Raw genomic sequence first — 22,555 nt, 5'->3', positions numbered from 1 at the left:
ACGTGTCCCCCTGCTTAAGCCAGTGCATGTCCAGGCCCGTCTGAAGTTTGCCAGAGAGCACATGGATGATACAGGAGAGGATTGGGAGAATGTCATGTGGTCAGATGAAACCAAAACAGAACTTTTTGGTACAAACTCAACTCGTCGTGTTTGGAGGAAGAAGAATACTGAGTTGCATCCTAAGAACACCATACCTACTGTGAAGCATGGGGGTGGAAACATCATGCTTTGGGGCTGTTTTTCTGCTAAGGGGACAGGACGATTGATCCGTGTTAAGGAAAGAATGAATGGGGCCATGTATCGCGAGATTTTGAGCCAAAACCTCCTTCCATCACTGACAGCTTTGAATGGTTGACCAAATACTTATTTTCCACCATAATTGACGAATAAATTCTTTAAAATTCCTACAATGTGAATTCCTGGATATTTTTTTTCCACATTCTGTCTGTCACAGTTGAAGTGTACCTATGATGAAAATTCCAGACCTCGCTAATATATGATTTTATTCCCCCTAGAAATTAGATGGTGCAGCTCTATAGTCCGGGAAAAAAGGGTTATAGATTTGTATTTCCAGGTGTTACAGATGAGCACGGTTTTGGACAGCAAATACATCAAATAGAAATACTTTCCTCTCTGACAGAATCGTAACGCCTCTCATCAAGTTGTGCCCTGGTACCTAATGAAGTGACCGTGGCGTGTCCTTACCGCTGAGAATGCTGGGAGCGAAGGCGCAGCAGGTGACTCCCAGGTCGTGGGCGTTCTTCTCGGCATGGCACAGGTGCATGTGCAGGTCCCACAGGCGCAGGTCTCCATAGGTGGAGCCGCTGACAAACATCTGGCTGCAGGGGCTGAACGAGCACGCCACGATTGTGGTGTCGCTCACGCAGCCGCTCCTTAAAAACACACCACCAGCAGTCGTTGAAAAAGCCGGATTCAGCATAAAACCCCCCACAAAAGTCTCCCTGAAGGCACAACTCCTCCAAGCAGGATTATTCAGGAGTTCAGAACATTCACAGAGAAATTCCCTGGTCCTAATAAATGCATTTAGAGCAGGGGTGTCCAAACTTCTGCCACTGAGGGCCACACTGACAAAAGAAAGCATTCAGGGGCCGACACATTTCTTTTCACTTTCGGGCTCCTCTCACCTTTGGTCCCAGGGACCTGAAAGGGTCTCAGTTATAAAATTGTTAAAAAATAAGTTTGTTTTTTTTCAACACTTAAATCTCGAGTGATATGAAGTTTTATTTTTCATTTTGATTTTTTGCCATTTTTTTGTGGCAAAAAAACAAAATATGCAATATTTACCTACATAAATATTTCAAAGTGTAATATTTGATGTGAAGTAATTGGAGCCTTAAATAGGTAATAATTAATAATAATTCATAACAACATTGTTTTAGATTCATTAGTATTTTTGAACAATGCCAGTTTTAAAGACAAAAACAGCCTGCAAGGCAGCTTCCTGTTATTAGAGTCAACATTGCAACTTGGTCTTCTTACAGCTTTTTTTGTCACATTTCTCCTCTATTTTAGGATTTTTGTTTTAATAGTAATTTTACAAAGTTTTGTGGGCTGTCAAAAAATTAACTGCGGTGCACACTTTGGATACATTTGATTTAGACAATGAAATAAGCTGCTTAATTACATCTCTACATCATCTTCAGATATATCTGACAATTACAAGCATTTATTAATTTTATGTTTTTTTTTTACATCGAAAACATTAGGACCGTAAATCTTTGAGCCCCACACAATTTGATTCAATTCTTGGGGGTAACAATTCGATTCAGAATAGATCCTCATTTCAAAATGATTCTCAGTTAAAAATCAATCCTTTTTAAATAAAATTGGGTGCCAGTTCTATAATGAACTACATTCCTCCATAAAATAAACAGCTGTGATACATTTATGTATTACTTAAAATAAAACTGTTTTTGTTGAGTAAAATTCTAGCCAAACGTTTAATAAAGTCAAACACAAACAAGGCAACAAGAGAAGTATCCAACACTTCTCTTTTCTAAAGTAAATGTGTACAGCAGATATAGATCATCTACATCTACTCTATGATTTGTCTGAGTGGCTGGACAGGACAGATTGAAAAATTAATAAAATAATAATCATATTAAATCTTTTTTTTGTTTTTTTTATAATAATATATATATATATATATATGTATATATATTTTTTTGTTGTTGTTTTGATAAAATATATATATATATACACATACATATTTATTTATATATATATATATAATCAATTAAGAATCGTTACAAGTAAGAATCTCAATTTTTTGGGGAAATGGATTTGTTTACACCCCTTGAAAACATTATTCTTTTTTTAATTGCAATTACAAAATATGGACAAACACACAAGATATGCAAAATTTTTCCCAAAATAAAAAATAAAAGTAAATACTTTGACCTTGAGTAGGTCAGTATTTCATAGCAACACTGATTTTGATTCATTATTATTTGTTAATCAATAACAGTTAAAAAAAAAATCACACTAAAATTCTAACGATCCAAAAATGTTAAAAATAATCTCTAGATCAACTTTAGATACGTTCATCAGTTATAAATGTTTATTATTTTTATCATTTGTATGTCGTTTTGTTTGTTTTATGCCATTTTTGTCATTGAAAACAGTTTTTTTATTACAGCAATCACACAAAATATGCAATCTTTCCCCAATTTTCTCCCCAAAAATATTTCAAAGTGGAATATTTGATGTGAAGTAATTGGAACACTGATTTTAAATCATTATTATTTGTAATCAATGACAGTTTAAAAAATCCCACTAAAATTCTTATGGCTCCAAAAATGTTAAAAATAAGTCACACATCCACTTTAGTTTATATTTATCAATTATACATTTTTATTATTTTATGTTTTTTGTTTGTTTTATGCCCTTTTTGTCATGGAAAATATTTTTATTATGGCAAACACAAAAACTATGCAATTATTCCCCCCCAAAATATTTCAAAGTGGGATATTTGATGTGAAGTCATTGGAGCATTACATTGGTCAATCATTTGGAACAACACTGATTTTGATGCATTATTATTTTTTGAGCAGCTGTTGTTGATGTTTTTTTGCAAGAGTATTGTTAGAAGGTGCTGTCTAAAAAGCAGCACTTTGGACACACCTGATGTAAGACAATGAAATAAGCGAGGTGATTACCCACGAAGCTGCTTGGAGGGGAAATCCCACAGAGCCAAAGAACCATCCGAGGCGCCAGAAACCAAGTGGGCGGAGTCAGGAGAGAAGGCGCAGATCCTGACGGGACTGCGACCGGGATGCTCCAGGACGGCTTCTATCTGGCCCGTGGACATGGACCAGACCAGCGTGGTGGCGTCGGTGGAGCAGGAGGCCAGGAACTGACCGCAGGGACTGAAGCAGCAACAGTGGACGCCGTAGCCGTGACCTTCCAGCGGCGAGAAGGCCAGCTCAGAGAAGTCCTTGGTGTTGTACACGCGCACCGTCTTGTCTCCCGAACACGTGGCCAGCAGTTGTGCTGAGAAGCTGCACCAGTTGACGTCATCTCGGTGGTCTTGTAAGGTGCAAACCAGGGACACCATTTGGAGAGCTGGGGAAACATCAACAACCACATCAACGACCACATCAACAACTACATCAACGACCACATAAATAACTACATCAACGACCACATCAACGACCACATAAATAACTACATCAACGACCACATCAACGACCACATAAATAACTACATCAACGACAACATCAACGACCACATAAATAACTACATCAACGACCACATCAACGACCACATAAATAACTACATCAACGACAACATCAACGACCACATAAATAACTACATCAACGACCACATCAACGACCACATAAATAACTACATCAACGACAACATAAATAACTACATCAACGACCACATCAACGACCACATAAATAACTACATCAACGACCACATCAACGACCACATAAATAACTACATCAACGACCACATCAATGACCACATCAACGACCACATAAATAACTACATCAACGACCACATCAATGACCACATCAACGACTACATCAACAACTACATGAACGACCACATCAATAACTACATGAACGACTACATCAACAACTACATCTACGATTACATCAACGACTACTACAATGACTACATCAATGACTACATCAATGACTACATCAACGACTACTACAACGACTACTACAACGACTACAGGTGTGTTCAGCAGTGAACAAGGACATGTCACAGTGCTCAATTGTGCGTCAACACGTTTTGTTTACATATGTACGTGACTGTTTACATATATACATGATGGTTTACATATATACATGATGGTTTACATATATACATGATGGTTCACATATGTACATGATTGTTCAACTTATGCGTTAAAATTTTTTTTTTTACATATATGCATGATTGTTTACATACATACATGATGGTTCAACTTGTGTATTAACACTTTTTGTTTACATATCTACATGATTGTTTACATATATACATGATTGTTTACATATCTACATGATTGTTTACATATCTACATGATTGTTCACATATGTACATGATTGTTCAACTTATGCGTTAAAAAATTTTTTTTTACATATATGCATGATTGTTTACATACATACATGATGGTTCAACTTGTGTATTAACACTTTTTGTTTACATATCTACATGATTGTTTACATATATGCATGATTGTTTACATATGTACATGATTGTTTACATATATACATGATTGTTTACATATGTACATGATTGTTCAACTTATGCGTTAAAATGTTTTTTTTACATATATACATGATTGTTTACATACATACATGATGGTTCAACTTGTGTATTAACACTTTTTTTCATATATACATGTATGTTTACATATATACCTGTTTGTTTACATATATACCTGTTTGTTTACATATATAAATGATTGTTCAACTTGTGTGTTAACACGTTTTGTTTGAATATATACATGATTGTTTACATACATACATGATTGTTTAAATATATAAATGATTGTGTAACTTGTGTTAAAACGTTTTTTTTACATATATAAATGATTGTTTACATAAATGCATGATTGTTTACATGTATACATGATGGTTCAACTTTTGTGTTAACACGTTTTGTTTACATATATACATGATTGTTTACATATATACATGATTGTTTACATATATACATGATTGTTTACATACATACATGATTGTTTACATATATTCATGATTGTTTACATACATATATGATTGTTTACATATATACATGATTGTTTACATACATATGATTGTTTACATATATACATGATTGTTTACGTATATATATGATTGTTTACATATATACATGATTGTTTACATACATAGAGTATATGATGGTTCAACTTATGCGTTAAAACATTTTTTTATATATATTAATGATTGTTTACATATATATATGATTGTTTACATATACACATGATTGTTTACATACATAGATGATGGTTCAACTTGTGTATTAACACATTTTTTTTTACATATATACATGATTGTTTACATATATACATGTTTGTTCAACTTGTGTGTTAACACGTTTACATATATTCATTATTGTTTACATATATGATTGTTTACATATATACATGATTGTTTACATATATACATGATTGTTTACATACATACATGATGGTTCAACTTATGCATTAAAACGTTTTTTTCCCATATATACATGATTGTTTACATATATACATGATTGTTTACATATATACATGATTGTTTACATATATACATGATTTTTTACATACATACATAATGGTTCAACTTGTGTGTTAACACATTTTTTTTTAAATATATACATGACAGTTTACTTGTGTGTTAACACATTTACAAATATTCATGATTGTTTACATATATACATGATTGTTTACATGTATACATGATTGCTTGCATGTATACATGATTATGTACATATACACATCATTGTTTACATATATACATAATTGTTTACATATGTACATGATTGTTTACATATATACATGATTGTTGACAATATGCATGATTGTTTACATATATACATGATTGTTTACATATAGTCATGATTGTTTACATACATATATGATTGTTTATGTATATACATGATTGTTTACATACATGTGATTGTTTACATATATACATGATTGTTTACATACATACATGATGGTTCAACTTATGCATTAAAACGTTTTTTTCCCATATATACATGATTGTTTACATATATACATGATTGTTTACATATATACATGATTTTTTACATACATACATAATGGTTCAACTTGTGTGTTAACACATTTTTTTTTAAATATATACATGACAGTTTACTTGTGTGTTAACACATTTACAAATATTCATGATTGTTTACATATATACATGATTGTTTACATGTATACATGATTGCTTGCATGTATACATGATTATGTACATATACACATCATTGTTTACATATATACATAATTGTTTACATATGTACATGATTGTTTACATATATACATGATTGTTGACAATATGCATGATTGTTTACATATATACATGATTGTTTACATATAGTCATGATTGTTTACATACATATATGATTGTTTATGTATATACATGATTGTTTACATACATGTGATTGTTTACATATATACATGATTGTTTAAATACATACATTATATGATGGTTCCACTTATGCGTTAAAACATTTTTTTATATATATTGATTGTTTACATATATACATGATTGTTTACATATACACATGATTGTTTACATAGATAGATGGTTCAACTTGTGTATTAACACATTTTTTTTACATATATACATGTTTGTTCAACTTGCGTGTTAACACGTTTACATATATTCATTATTGTTTACATATATAAATGATTGTTTACATACATCCATGATGGTTCAATTTATGCATTAAAACGTTTTTTTCCCATATATACATGATTGTTTACATATATACATGATTGTTTACATATATACATAATGGTTCAACTTGTGTGTTAACACTTTTTTTTTTTACATATATACATGACTGTTTACTTGTGTGTTAACACATTTACAAATATTCATGATTGTTTACATATATACATGATTGTTTACATGTATACACGATTTCCTGCATATATACATGAGTATGTACATATACACATCATTGTTTACATACATACATAATGGTTCAACTTGTGTGTTAACACTTTTTTTTTTACATATATACATGACTGTTTACTTGTGTGTTAACACATTTACAAATATTCATGATTGTTTACATATATACATGATTGTTTACATGTATACACGATTTCCTGCATATATACATGAGTATGTACATATACACATCATTGTTTACATATATACATAATTGTTTACATATGTACATGATTGCTTACATATATACATGATTGTTGACAATATGCATGATTGTTTACATGTGCACATCATTGTTTACAAATATACATGATTGTTTACATTTACACATGGTTGTTTATATATACACATGGTTGCTTATGTATATACATGATTGTTTACATATATACATGACTGTTTACAAATGTACATAATTGTTTACAAATGTACATGATTGTTTACAAATATACATGATTGTTTACAAATATACATGATTATTTGCAAATATACATGATTGTTTACATACACACATGATGGTTGCAAGCTTACAGTAAATAAAGGATGCATTATTGTGACACGTCAATCATGCTCTTAGTTTGACCTGCAACATCTTGACATGTTTCACATCATCCATGACAAGTCAAACTCATTTTTTTGTACATTTTTTCAGAAATAAAAGGTGTTTCAAAGTAAAAATTACTTTAAGGCTCTTTGTATTGCGTGGGTCTAAATACCAGTTACCAAGACGCTACTATTTATTATTATTAACGTGTGAATTGGAAAGGAGACGCAGTATAGTCAATAAGTAAATATTAGGGATGCACCGAAATGAAAATTTGTGGCCGAAGCCGAATAAAACTTAAACGCTTGGCCGAAGGCCGAATATCGAATAATGAATGCAGTTTTTCACAATTTTTTTTATATTGCATAAATAGCCTAGAATAAATATTTAGACATGTTTTTCAAATAAAGTAATTTTTTATTGAACATTGACATTTTTTTAATATTCCAGTAGCCTTTGCTTTTCAAAAAAAGCACCAAGTTTTTCATTTATATTAGGCCTTCAAACAAAACATGCATTCCCCAAAAAAATAAAGTGCATTAAAGTGGATAAACCAACAACAAATGAATAATTGTCCTTTTAGCAAAAGTCTGCTTAGCCACAGTAGATATGCTAATATCTACTGTGTAATATGTGCTAATACTATGCTAATATATTTTCTTTTTCTCCTATGTCCCACTCTCCCTTGTGGAGGGGGTCCGGTCCGATCCGGTGGCCATGTACTGCTCGCCTGTGTATCGGCTGGGGACATCTCTGCGCTGCTGATCCGCCTCCGCTTGGGATGGTTTCCGGCTGGCTCCGCTGTGAACGGGACTCTCGCTGCTGTGTTGGATCCACTTTGGACTGGACTCTTACGACTGTGTTGGATCCATTATGGATTGAACTTTCACAGTATCATGTTAGACCCGCTCGACATCCATTGCTTTCCTCCTCTCCAAGGTTCTCATAGTCATCATTGTCACCGACGTCCCACTGGGTGAGTTTTCCTTGCCCTTATGTGGGCCTACCGAGGATGTTGTAGTGGTTTGTGCAGCCCTTTGAGACACTAGTGATTTAGGACTATATAAGTAAACATTGATTAATAATGTAAACAGAAGGCTCAAGTAAATCTCAATTAAGTGTGTGCTTATAACCTCATACACTTAAACAGGTAGCCTACACAACAGGCTAATAATGTAAACAGAGGACCCACTAAATCTCAATAAGTGTGTGCTTGTAACCTCATACACTTATACAGGTAGCCTACACAACAGGCTAATAATGTAAACAGAGGCCCCACTAAATCTCATTAAGTGTGTGCTTGTAACCTCATACACTTATACAGGTACACAACATATCCTAACGTCACCGTGTCACTGCACGTTGGTTGATTACGTCACACGCCACTATTCGGCCTTGTTCTTAACTCATTCCACCGAAGGCCGAATGTGGCTTTTTTGGCCATATTCGGCCGAATATATTCGTTTACCGATTAATCGGTGCATCCCTAGTAAATACAAATAATAAATAGGCTTTAAGGTATATAAGTAAATACAAATAATAAATAAGCTTTATGGTAAATATGTAAATACAAATTGTAGTGGCAATCTTCACCTTTAAATGTTCTAATTTATTGACACTACTCAACAGGTTTGAGGGGGTGATCCTACGCAACATTGCATTGAAGTGAGGTCCAGTCAGAAATCCACTTAATGCATATTTATTAATTAACTTGCAGGGTGAAGGAAACATACCATGGATTATTGTAGTGACATGTTGCCATATGTTCTCCTGTCTTTCCTGCTAGTTGTTGTCTGCTGTTGTGCTAAGATCGGTTTGTGCTCCCACACCTGAGTCCTTCCTAATCAGCTCACCTGTGCTTCTATTTATGCCTTCAACCCTGCACTGCTCAACCAAAAAGCCCGCCACCTAGTGACAAAAGAAAGTAATGCCAACACAAAAATAAGGATGCCTAAAATGGCTCCTACACAAATAATAAATAAGCTGTACGGTAAATAAGTAAATACAAATAATAAATAAGCTTTATGGTAAATACAAATTATAAATTAATTTTATGGTGAATGAGTCAATACAAATAATGAATAAGCTTTATGTTAAATAAGTAAATACAAATAGTAAAATCTCATTTCCGCATTTTAGCCCCGCACTTGCTACACAGAAGCTAGCGTTAGAGAGGAGCTCATGTACGCTTCTTCAACACACAGTTAATAACCAGCCAGCTTTCAGGATAACATAAGTGACATTTTCAGCCTCCAAACACATTTAAAACTCCACATAATGGCCATTTATGACAGAGAAAGATACCTTTTCCTTCGCGGTTCACGTCGGCAGTAGTCTTGTTTACTTCCGGATCTGCCAGAAAACGATGACGTCACGTAGATCCGCCGATAAATTACGTCAATTACGTAAGGCTAGTAGTAATTACTTGCTACTATCCAGACCAGCTTTTATGATACCATGTCGAAATTAATAAATGTATTAACACATTTAAAAGTCCACATTAGGGCCACTTATGACGGAGAAAGATACTTTTTCCTTCGCGGTTTACGTTGGCAGTCGTCTTGTTTACTTCCGGTTTTAACTGTGATAATAATAAACATTACATAGTCATGAATACGCAAATAAATGTTTTTTTTTCATGTATGTGTTTCATTATTACAATATTAAGACGATTAATATTATTTGTCATACAAATGCCATTTTTTTAAAGAAAAAAATGTAATGTGTATGTTTCACTATCACAATGTAAGATGGTTAACTAAAATTGTTATAGATATATTTAAAACTTTTTTTTCTGTATATTTTTTTTATTAGACTTAGACAAACTTTAATGATCCACAAGGGAAATTGTTGCGTGTTTATTTTATTTTTTATCATTTATTCATTTTTTTTATTGCATTTTCTTTTTTCTTTTCTTTACAAATTTAACAAGAATAATATTGTTAGTCGTACATAAGTCAAGCAGACTTAAATGCAATATATTTTTCATTATTACAATATTAAGATGGTTAACATTATAGTCATACATACGTAAATACATTTTTTATATGTATATTTGTTTCCTTCCAATAATAGGATGATTAACATTATTATAGTCATACATACTTAAATGTTTTTAATGTATTTTTGTTTCATTACTACAATATTAAGATGATTAACATCATTATGGTCATACATACATAATTGTTTTTAATGTTTATGTTTCACTATTACAATTTTAAGATGGTTAACATTATTAGTCATACAAAAAATGTGTATGTATATTTTTTATTGCAAAATTAACATGAATACTATTAGTCGTACATAAGAGTTTTCTTACAAAAAAAATTTAATGTTTCATTATTACAATATTAAGATGGTTAACATAGTCATGTATATATTTTTTTCCTTACAATATTATGATTATATTCATACATAATTTGTTGCATTATTACAATATTAAGATGATTAACATTATAGTCATACGTACATAAATATGTTTTATGTATATTTGTATTATTACAAAATTAACATGAATTTATTTGTCATACATGTGTCATTTTTTGAAGGAAAAAATGTAATTTATATTTGATTTATTATTACAATATTACGATGATTTAACATTATATTCATACATACATAAATGTTTTTTTATGTACATTTCTTTCATTTTTACATTAAGATGAGTAACATGTCATACACGTCAATGTTTAAAGAAAAAATGAATGTGTATTTGTTTCATTATTGCAATATTAAAATGACTAACATAGTCATATATACGTAAATAATTTTTTTCATGTATATTTCTTTCATCATTACAATATTACATAAATAACATTTATTTGTTATACATAACATAAGTCAAGCACATTTTTTCTTGGAAAAAATGCAATGTTTCATTATTACAATATTAAGATGGTTAAAATTAACATTATTAGTCATACATGTTTAAATAATGTTTTAAAAGGTATATCCGTTTCATTATTACAATATTAACATTATTAGTTATACATAAGTCAATTAGATCAGTGGTCCCCAACCACGGGCCGCAGAAGAATTTTTTATAGAAAAAAAAAAAAAAAAAAGTTATTTTTTTAAAATTAAATCAACATTAAAAAACACAATATACACTTACAAATAGTGCACTAACCACAAAAAACTCCCTTTTTCATGACAAAAACGTCCCTTTTTCATGACAAAGAAAAAAAGAAAACAAGAAAAAAAAAGGACCCCTCCCCCGGGCCGCGGGACAAATTATTAAGCGTTGACCGGTCCGCGGGTACAAAAAGGTTGGGGACCACTGAATTATATGATTTTTTAATTTGAAGAAAAAATGTATGAGACTTTTTTTTTTATATTATGTTCACGCAAAAAAAAAATGCAATGAATGTCAACACAGCAGCTAATCCATCCATCCATTTTCAACCGCTTATTCCCTTTCGGGGTCGCGGGGGGCGCTGGCGCCTATCTCAGCTACAATCGGGCGGAAGGCAGGGTACACCCTGGACAAGTCGCCACCTCATCGCAGGGCCAACACAGATAGACAGACAACATTCACACACTAGGGATAGGTTGATTGGCAACAGCAGCTAATATTAAATAAAAATAATGTGCAATCGAAGGCAGAACTTGTATTTTTTTTCCCTGTGGAGAAGAACAAATGCATTTAGTAAGAAAAGATCATTTTATTGACACATAAAATGGCCCGGAGTTTGACACGTTTTTATCAGCGACGGAGCAGGAAGGGGCTAGGAAAATGTCCTATGAGTCCTGGAATGTGGACAACTCTTGAGATGAAAAGAAAAAGGTGGAGGCCTTTTTTTTACGTTGAAAAACATCCTTTTAATAGGTCCGTGCCACACACTAGTGAAAAATAAAGCTCCTACAAAAGAATGATACTTTTTTTTTTTTTTCCCCCACAATATCTTAAATAAAGTAACTTCAAGTACTTTCGACTTGGGTACAAAACAAATCTAGCTGCCTCCGTCAGGCCACAACACAGCAAGGTTCAACACAGTGGTTACAAATGGCCTGTAGGTCCTCTGGCAGGTGAGGAAATGCATCACTTGTTTTTTTAGGGTTTTTTTTCTCTTCTCTCTCTCCTCCACGCCGAGGAATGATGTCTGCGTCGCCGTCGCCGCCGCCCCCCCTGCCCCCCCCGCCTCAGATGACGTCACACACCGCCACGCAAAACGCTGGAAGGCTAGGCACGAGCAGAGTGTTTGCAGGGCATGTACAAACAGAATGCTACAATCATTCTAAGGCATAAACAATATGGGAATATTCTTCATACAAACAAGTCTATTTACAGCCGACATAGTACTGTACGCGCCTACGGTGTAAACAGCTGTCCTCTACTTGGCTGGCTGGGACATTTTGGGGGGGGGGAAAAAATCCGAACGCAGACACATTCCTTTCTCGATTCTTCCTTTTCATAGAAAATGAAGTGGACCTCGGTTCATAAATAATTATTACAAAATTAAATACATTCACTATAATACCATTAAATAACAAAAAAGTATGTACAGGAGTGGAAAGTATTGGTTCAGTGCAGACTTCTGAGTGGTATTGCACGCCCTTCTCCGCCCGTCTGGGGGGGGCGGCGGGGGGGGCAGCGGGAGGGGAAGGCCGCCAGGATTAATTGGTTTGTTTGAGGAGTTCAGTCCAGCGCTTCTCGAAGAACTTCCTCATGTTGTGACCCGCCCGCCCGATGTCAGAGTTGTCCTCGTTGAACTTCTCGCAGTTGTCGAACACCAGGTTCACGTCGATGATGAACGTCTCCAAGTTCTGGTACCTGCGGGCCGGCACAAGGACACCTTAGGCTTTGGACTTTCTTCTGACCCACGGGTGGCCCCGGTTTTTAGACTTTGTTGGAACCGACAGGTGTCCCCGGTTTTTAGACTTTGATCTGACCAATAGGTGTTCCCTGTTTTTAGACTTTGGACATTGTTGTATTAATATGTGTACCTGTTTTTTTAACTTTGGACTTTCTTGTCACAAATAAGTGTCCCCAGTTTTTAGATTTTGTTGTAACCAATAAAAATTCCACTTTCAAAGCTTCAACAATTAGTTTCCTCAGTTCCCAAACGTTTATTGAGTGTTGTTAAAAGAAAAGGTGATGTAACACAGTGGTGAACATGCCCTTTCCCAACTACTTTGGCACGTGTTGCTGGCATCAAATTCTAAGTTAATGATTATTTGCAAAAAAAAAAAAGTTTAAGAGTTTGAACATCAAATATGTTGTCTTTGTAGCATATTCAACTGAATATGGGTTGAAAAGGATTTGCAAATCATTGTATTCTGTTTATATTTACATCTAACACAATTTCCCAACTCATATGGAAACAGGGTTTGTAGGTGTAGAACATCAGAGAAGATAGGGGAGACTATGTGACTAGTTGTAGAACATCAGAGAAGAGACTATGTGACTAGGTGTAGAATATGAGAGAAGAGACTATGTGACTAGGTGTAGCACATCAGAGAAGAGACTATGTGACTAGATGTAGAACATCAGAGAAGAGACTATGTGACTAGGTGTAGAATATGAGAGAAGAGACTATGTGACTAGGTGTAGCACATCAGAGAAGAGACTATGTGACTAGATGTAGAACATCAGAGAAGAGACTATGTGACTAGTTGTAGAACATCAGAGAAGAGACTGTGACTAGATGTAGACCATCAGAGTAGAGACTATGTGACTAGTTGTAGAACATCAGAGAAGATAAGAGGAGACTATGTGACTAGGTGTAGAACATCAGAGAGACTATGTGACTAGGTGTAGAACATCAGAGGGACTATGTGACTAGGTGTAGAACATCAGGGAAGAGACTATGTGACTAGGTGTAGAACATCAGGGAAGAGACTATGTGACTAGGTGTAGAACATCAGAGGGGAGACTATGTGACTAGGTGTAGAACATCAGAGGGGAGACTATGTGACTAGGTATAGAACATCAAAGAAGAGACTATGTGACTAGGTATAGAACATCAAAGAAGAGACTATGTGACTAGGTGTAGAACATCAGAGAGAGACTTTCTGACTAGGTGTAAAACATCAGAGAGACTATGTGACTAGGTGTAGAACATCAGAGGAGACTATGTGACTAGGTGTAGAACATCAGAGAGACTATGTGACTAGGTGTAGAACATCAGAGGGACTATGTGACTAGGTGTAGAACATCAGAGAAGAGGCTATGTGACTAGGTGTAGATCATCAGAGGAGAAGACACTATATGACTAGGTGTAGAACATCAGAGAGAGACTATGTGACTAGGTATATAACATCAGAGGGACTATGTGACTAGGTGTAGAACATCAGAGGGGAGACTATGTGACTAGGTGTAGAACATCAGAGAAGAGACTATGTGACTAGGTGTAGAACATCAGAGAGAGACTATGTGACTAGGTGTAGAACATCAGAGAAGAGACTGTGACTTGGTGTAAAACATCAGAGAGACTATGTGACTAGGTGTAAAACATCAGAGAGACTATGTGACTAGGTGTAGAACATCAGAGAAGAGACTATGTGACTAGGTGTAGAACATCAGAGGAGAGACTATGTGACTAGGTGTAGAACATCAGAGAAGACTATGTGACTAGGTGTAGAACATCAGAGAAGAGACTATGTGACTAGGTGTAGAACATCAGAGGGACTATGTGACTAGGTGTAGAACATCAGAGAGACTATGTGACTAGGTGTAGAACATCAGAGAGACTATGTGACTAGGTGTAGACATCAGAGAGACTATATGACTAGGTGTAGCACATCAGAGAGACTATGTGACTAGGTGTAGAACATCAGAGAAGAGACTATGTGACTGTAGAACATCAGAGGGAGACTATGTGACTAGGTGTAGACATCAGAGAGACTATGTGACTAGGTGTAGAACATCAGAGAGACTATGTGACTAGGTGTAGACATCAGAGAGACTATGTGACTAGGTGTAGAACATCAGAGAGACTATGTGACTAGGTGTAGAACATCAGAGAAGAGACTATGTGACTAGGTGTAGAACATCAGAGAAGAGACTATGTGACTGTAGAACATCAGAGGGAGACTATGTGACTAGGTGTAGACATCAGAGAGACTATGTGACTAGGTGTAGACATCAGAGAGACTATGTGACTAGGTGTAGAACATCAGAGAGACTATGTGACTAGGTGTAGACATCAGAGAGACTATGTGACTAGGTGTAGAACATCAGAGAGACTATGTGACTAGGTGTAGAACATCAGAGAAGAGACTATGTGACTAGGTGTAGAACATCAGAGAAGAGACTATGTGAAGAACATCAGAGAAGAGCCTATGTGACTAGGTGTAGACATCAGAGAGACTATGTGACTAGGTGTAGAACATCAGAGAGGAGACTATGTGACTAGGTGTAGACATCAGAGAGACTATGTGACTAGGTGTAGAACATCAGAGAGGAGACTATGTGACTAGGTGTAGACATCAGAGAGACTATGTGACTAGGTGTAGACATCAGAGAGACTATGTGACTAGGTGTAGAACATCAGAGAGACTATGTGACTAGGTGTAGACATCAGAGAGACTATGTGACTAGGTGTAGAACATCAGAGGGACTATGTGACTAGGTGTAGAACATCAGAGGGACTATGTGACTAGATGTAGGACATCAGAGAGACTATGTGACTAGGTGTAGAACATCAGAGGGGAGACTATGTGACTAGGTGTAGACATCAGAGAGACTATGTGACTAGGTGTAGAACATCAGAGAGACTATGTGACTAGGTGTAGACATCAGAGAGACTATGTGACTAGGTGTAGAACATCAGAGAGGAGACTATGTGACTAGGTGTAGACATCAGAGAGACTATGTGACTAGGTGTAGAACATCAGAGAGGAGACTATGTGACTAGGTGTAGACATCAGAGAGACTATGTGACTAGGTGTAGACATCAGAGAGACTATGTGACTAGGTGTAGAACATCAGAGAGACTATGTGACTAGGTGTAGACATCAGAGAGACTATGTGACTAGGTGTAGAACATCAGAGGGACTATGTGACTAGGTGTAGAACATCAGAGGGACTATGTGACTAGATGTAGGACATCAGAGAGACTATGTGACTAGGTGTAGAACATCAGAGGGACTATGTGACTAGGTGTAGAACATCAGAGGGACTATGTGACTAGGTGTAGAACATCGGAGGAGACTCACTGGCTGCTAACGAGCTTCTCACGTATGGTGGAGAAGTCCATGGGCTTCTTGATCACCTTCCTGTATCCGGGGACAGACTTGAGGTTGACGGGCGTGAGAAAAGGCCAGGCGTCCTGATGTCGCTCCAACTCAGCCAAGAGAACCCTGGGAACAACAAACAGCGGACATATTTCATGTATTGTTTGATTTTATAGCACTTTTTGTCAAATATTAATTATGACTAATGGCAATAATCAGTCTTGGCAAAGTTACTTTTTAAAAGTAATTATAGTTACTTGTTACTTTGCCCACAAATCTATTACAATTCTAAGGGAATTACTCTTCAAGAAGTCATTATTAAAATATCTGAGATATTTCATGAGAGCGGAGCGCATTTGTATGTGCCTTTAAAAGGCGGAGCCTGTTGCTAAGTGACATGCTATTAGCAACAGCTGCGTTGTTAGCTCAGACTGACAGTTACAGCAGCTCTGTTGCATCTTTTCACCGGATTGTGTTAGCGCTCGTTAATAAAGAGATGCCATGGCTGCAGTCTCCTCGTCCACAAACAGGAAATTGTAGGGCTGCACGCTTGTCACTCCAATCATTGATTTGTTGTGTGGTATTACCTCGTAGTAGTAGTGTGTGTATGTGTGTTGGTAAATATCATCACACTTCAACATCTCTAAAATTTGAATGCTGTCTCTTTGCCAGGTCAGCGTTGCAAATGAAAGTATGTTTCTAATTGTCTTGGTCTGGATGAACACATGTTCAATAAACATATACATGTCAACTAGGAAGTGCATTATGTATACTGCATTACCCAGAAGGCTTAGGGGTGCAGACAGGAACAGGTAGTAGGTAGGTGTGTTTATATAGCGCTTTTTTCTAGTGACTCAAAAGCTTTACATACTGAAACCCAATAATAAGTCCACATATCTGCATAACAGTTTTGATCATATTCATAATAACAATAATAATCATTATAATAATAATAGTAACATTTTAATATAATAATAATACCTGCATGATAACAACAATAATAGTAAATATAATAACAACAATTATAATTATTCTAACAATATTAATAATTCTAATAATAACTAATAACAGTATTAATAATAATAATACCTGCCCAATAATAACAACAACAATAATAATAATATAATAACAATACCTGCATGATAATAATATGACAAATACCTGCATAATAATAATAAAATAACAATGATGATAATAATAATAATACAATTATAATACCTGCATAATGACATAACAACAATAATGCCTGCATAATAATACTACAAAAATAATGGAAATAACAATAACACTAATAACAATAATACCAAAAAATACAAATAATAATAATACATATAATAATAAAAATTGGAAGACTTACAATAATAATAATAAACATAATAACTAATAATACTTCTGTAATAAAATAACAATAATACCTGCATATTAATAATACAAAATATAATAATGATAAAAAGTATAAAAATAATAATAACATAATAATACCTGCATAATAATAATAATAATAATAAAATAATAATGAAAATAGCAATATTAATAAAAATAACAATATTAAAAAATACAAATAATAACAATAATAATATAATAATAATAACGATCATAAGAATTAAATAGTAATAATAATTATAATAATGATACTAACAATAATATTAAATAATAATAATAATAAAAAATATAAAAATAATAATAATAAGAATTCCATCCATCCTTTTTTATACCGCTTATTACCTTTGGGGTTGCGGGGGCGCTAGTGCCTATCTCAGCTACAATCAGGCGGAAGGCAGTATACACCCTGGACAAGTCGCCACCTCATCGCAGATAAGAATTATAATAATAATATAATAGTAATAATACCTGCATAATAATAGTAATAATACCTGCATAATAATAGTAATAATACCTGCATAATAATAGTAATAATACCTGCATAATAACAGTAATAATACCTGCATAATAACAGTAATAATACCTGCATAATAACAGTAATAATACCTGCATAATAACAGTAATAATACCTGCATAATAACAGTAATAATACCTGCATAATAACAGTAATAATACCTGCATAATAACAGTAATAATACCTGCATAATAGTAATAATACCTGCATAATAACAGTAATAATACCTGCATAATAACAGTAATAATACCTGCATAATAATAGTAATAATACCTGCATAATAATAGTAATAATACCTGCATAATAATAGTAATAATACCTGCATAATAACAGTAATAATACCTGCATAATAACAGTAATAATACCTGCATAATAACAGTAATAATACCTGCATAATAACAGTAATAATACCTGCATAATAACAGTAATAATACCTGCATAATAACAGTAATAATACCTGCATAATAACAGTAATAATACCTGCATAATAGTAATAATACCTGCATAATAACAGTAATAATACCTGCATAATAACAGTAATAATACCTGCATAAACCCAAGTCTCTGTTGTTGTCTCGAGCCGTCTTGGCCCTCTTCACACACACAGGACTCTCCTGATTGGACGTTGGCACGGCAGGGGAGGAGCCATCCTCTTTCCTCTTGCGGCTGCTGTCCTTGGAACCTTTCTTGGGCGTGCTGCTGGCGCTGGCCGACTCCTCTTCCGACACGTCTCCGTTACCCTGCTTCATGTTCTTCTTGCCGCCCTCGCCGCCTTTCTTGGCTGCTGACGCCCCCGACGATGCTGCTGCCTTGCTTGGAGGCTTCTTGCCTTTGGGCGTTGGACCGCTCGCCTGCAGGGAACAACATCATCACTCTTTACATTTATGTGTATTTTAACAAGCGCCACTGAGTATCTTTACAATTTAGTGTATTTTAAACAAGCGCCACTGAGTATCTTTACATTTTGGTGTATTTTAAACAAGCGACACTGAATATCTTTACAATTTGCTGTATTTTAACAAGTGCTACTGAGTACCTTTACATTTTTGTGTATTTTAACAAGTGCTACTGAGTATCTTTACAATTTAGTGTATTTTAAACAAGCGCTACTGAGTATCTTTACTTTTTGGTGTATTTTAACAAGTGCTACTGAGTATCTTTATAATTTGGTGTATTTTAACAAGCGCCACTGAGTATCTTTACTTTTTTGTGTATTTTAAACAAGCGCCACTGAGTATCTTTACATTTATGTGTATTTTAACAAGTGCTACTGAGTATCTTTATAATTTGGTGTATTTTAACAAGCGCCACTGAGTATCTTTACAATTGGGTGTATTTTAACAACTGCTACTGAGTATCTTTACATTTATGTGTATTTTAACAAGTGCTACTGAGTATCTTTATAATTTGGTGTATTTTAAATAAGCGCCACTGAGTATCTTTACAATTTGGTGTATTTTAAACAAGCAACACTGAGTATCTTTACATTTTGATGTATTTCAAACAAGTGCTACTGAGTATCTTTACAATTTGGTGTATTTTAACAAGTGCTACTGAGTATCTTTACATTTTGGTATATTTTAAACAAGCAACACTGAGTATCTTTACATTTTGATGTATTTTAAACAAGTGCTACTGAGTATCTTTACATTTTGGTGTATTTTAAACAAACGCCACTGAGTATCTTTACATTTTTGTGTATTTTAACAAGCGCCACTGAGTATCTTTACAATTTGGTGTATTTTAACATGTGCTACTGAATATCTTTACATTTTGGTATATTTTAAACAAGCAACACTGAGTATCATTAAATTTTGATGTATTTTAAACAAGCGCTACTGAGTATCTTTACAGTTTGGTGTATTTTAAACAAGCGCCACTGAGTATGTTTAAATTTTGGTGTATTTTAAACAAGCGCTACTGAGTATCTTTACAGTTTGGTGTATTTTAAACAAGCGCCACTGAGTATGTTTAAATTTTGGTGTATTTTAAACAAGTGCTAGTGAGTATCTTTACATTTTGGTATATTTTAAACAAGCGCCACTGAGTATCTTTACATTTTGGTGTATTTTAACAGGCGCTACTGAGTATCTTTACATTTTGGTGTATTTTAACAAGCACCACTGAGTATCTTTACAATTTGGTGTATTTTAACAAGTGCTACTGAGTATCTTTACATTTTGCTGTATTTTAACAAGTGCTACTGAGTAACTTTGCATTGTTGTGTAATTTAAAAAGCGCCACTGAGTATCTTTACATTTTTGTGTATTTTAACAAGTTCTACTGAGTATCTTTACAATTTGGTGTATTTTAACAAGTGCTACTGAGTATCTTTACAGTTTGGTGTATTTTAAACAAGCGCCACTGAGTATCTTTAAAATTTCATGTATTTTAAACAAGTGCTACTGAGTATCTTTACATTTTGGTATATTTCAAACAAGCAACACTGAGTATCATTAAATTTTGATGTATTTTAAACAAGTGCTACTGAGTATCTTTACATTTTAGTATATTTTAAACAAGCTACATTGAGTATCTTTACAGTTTGGTGTATTTTAAACAAGCGCCACTGAGTATCTTTCCATGTTAACTGGTTAGCGGGACTGCTCGTATGGCACATTTGACAAGCACATATGATCCGATACTGTTTGATATCATTATGGGATGGAGACACCCGCAGAAAGTGCTGCATAAAGACCTTGGATATGCAGGCCGGGCAGTACCAGTCTCCCTCGGGGATGCAGGTGATCTTGGGCTTGTGACAGTAGGTGTGGCAGCCTTTGTCACAGCCGTCACAGAGCAGCAGGAGGTCCTCGTTGTCGCCCTTCTTGCACATCTGACAGTACTGAACAGGAAGTGGACAACAGACGATATCAAGGCGAGCCAGGTGGAAGTTGGGGGGTGTGTGGGAGGTGGAAGTGCTGCTCACCACTTTCATGATGGAGCGCTCCCAAGCGATGGACTTCTGCAGCTGCTGGATGCACATGGCCAGCTGGGCGGCACTGCGCACTTCATTCAGGGCCTTCCTCCACACCTTCATGCCGTGGGCCACCTCCTCTTCGCCGCTGGGACCGGAGAAGGAGGGCAGAGAACACGTGAACCAAATGTGAGGACCGCAAAGAGAGGAGCTGTGCAGACACCAGTCAACGTTGACATGGACGGAGTCACAATCATGCAGAAAGAGGCAACCCCCCTGAGCCAGAAGTGAGTGCTGGACTGATGCACACCACCATGCAGGACACACACAAGACAGTGCAGTGCAGACCACATGTGACCTTCCTTCCCCTACAAACCCAGTCTTTGGAACTCATCTTTTAAGTCAACCATCACAACCAATTAGCGGCTGCAAGCCATCTTTTTTTTTACACATGCACTACTAGTAATGACTCACACTTAAAGGAAACATTATTTTTTTTAAAACAAAGTTAAATTATAACAGATTATATAAAAAGTTTTTATCAAATTTTATATATCTATATATATATATTAAATAAAAATTTAAACATATTTAATTCATTCGTTTAATTTCAATTACAGAACACCAACCCTACTTGATGTTTGTAGGTGAAGCCAAATAAAAGTAGATACATACATTAAACAAATCAATTCCAATATATACACACCTTTTTTAAAATATGTGGATTTACTTTTTATTTTAAAAAAATATACATATATTTTATAACATATTATATAAAAAGTATCTACATTCATATATTTTTAGAATATATATATTTTAATTTAAAAATATATATATATTAATTCTAAAAATATATGAATGTAGATAATTTTATATATATGTATATATATTTTTTT

General features: G+C 34.5%; 2 protein-coding genes across 17 annotated transcripts in view; both read right to left on the bottom strand.

Annotated features, from left to right (window-relative positions):
* Positions 1–10,094, bottom strand: part of wdsub1 (WD repeat, sterile alpha motif and U-box domain containing 1) — a 29,104-nt gene extending 19,010 nt beyond the window's left edge. The window contains exons 1-3 of the mRNA XM_061887614.1: positions 9,973–10,094; positions 3,180–3,585; positions 706–893 (exon numbers count right to left, since the gene is read on the bottom strand). Of these exons, the coding sequence (XP_061743598.1) occupies positions 706–893; positions 3,180–3,577 (586 nt within the window). The 5' untranslated portion in view covers positions 3,578–3,585; positions 9,973–10,094. The remainder of the gene's footprint in view (positions 1–705; positions 894–3,179; positions 3,586–9,972) is intronic.
* Positions 10,095–12,312: 2,218 nt separating this feature from the next.
* baz2ba (bromodomain adjacent to zinc finger domain, 2Ba) overlaps positions 12,313–22,555 on the bottom strand; it is a 314,952-nt gene continuing 304,709 nt past the window's right edge. For 15 of the 16 annotated variants that reach the window (XM_061887411.1, XM_061887418.1, XM_061887415.1 and 12 more), the window contains 5 exons: positions 21,672–21,807; positions 21,417–21,587; positions 19,289–19,593; positions 16,828–16,971; positions 12,313–13,441 (listed from right to left, as the gene is read on the bottom strand). In XM_061887411.1, coding sequence (XP_061743395.1) covers positions 13,285–13,441; positions 16,828–16,971; positions 19,289–19,593; positions 21,417–21,587; positions 21,672–21,807 — 913 coding nt within the window. In that variant the 3' untranslated portion in view covers positions 12,313–13,284. The remainder of the gene's footprint in view (positions 13,442–16,827; positions 16,972–19,288; positions 19,594–21,416; positions 21,588–21,671; positions 21,808–22,555) is intronic. The other variant, XM_061887404.1, reaches the window with a different exon arrangement.

The sequence above is a fragment of the Nerophis ophidion genome, linkage group LG25 (genome assembly GCF_033978795.1).
Source record: "Nerophis ophidion isolate RoL-2023_Sa linkage group LG25, RoL_Noph_v1.0, whole genome shotgun sequence".
NCBI lineage: Eukaryota > Metazoa > Chordata > Actinopteri > Syngnathiformes > Syngnathidae > Nerophis > Nerophis ophidion.
The sequence above is the reverse complement of the archived record's forward strand: the minus strand, read 5'-3'. Positions and strand labels throughout refer to the sequence as shown.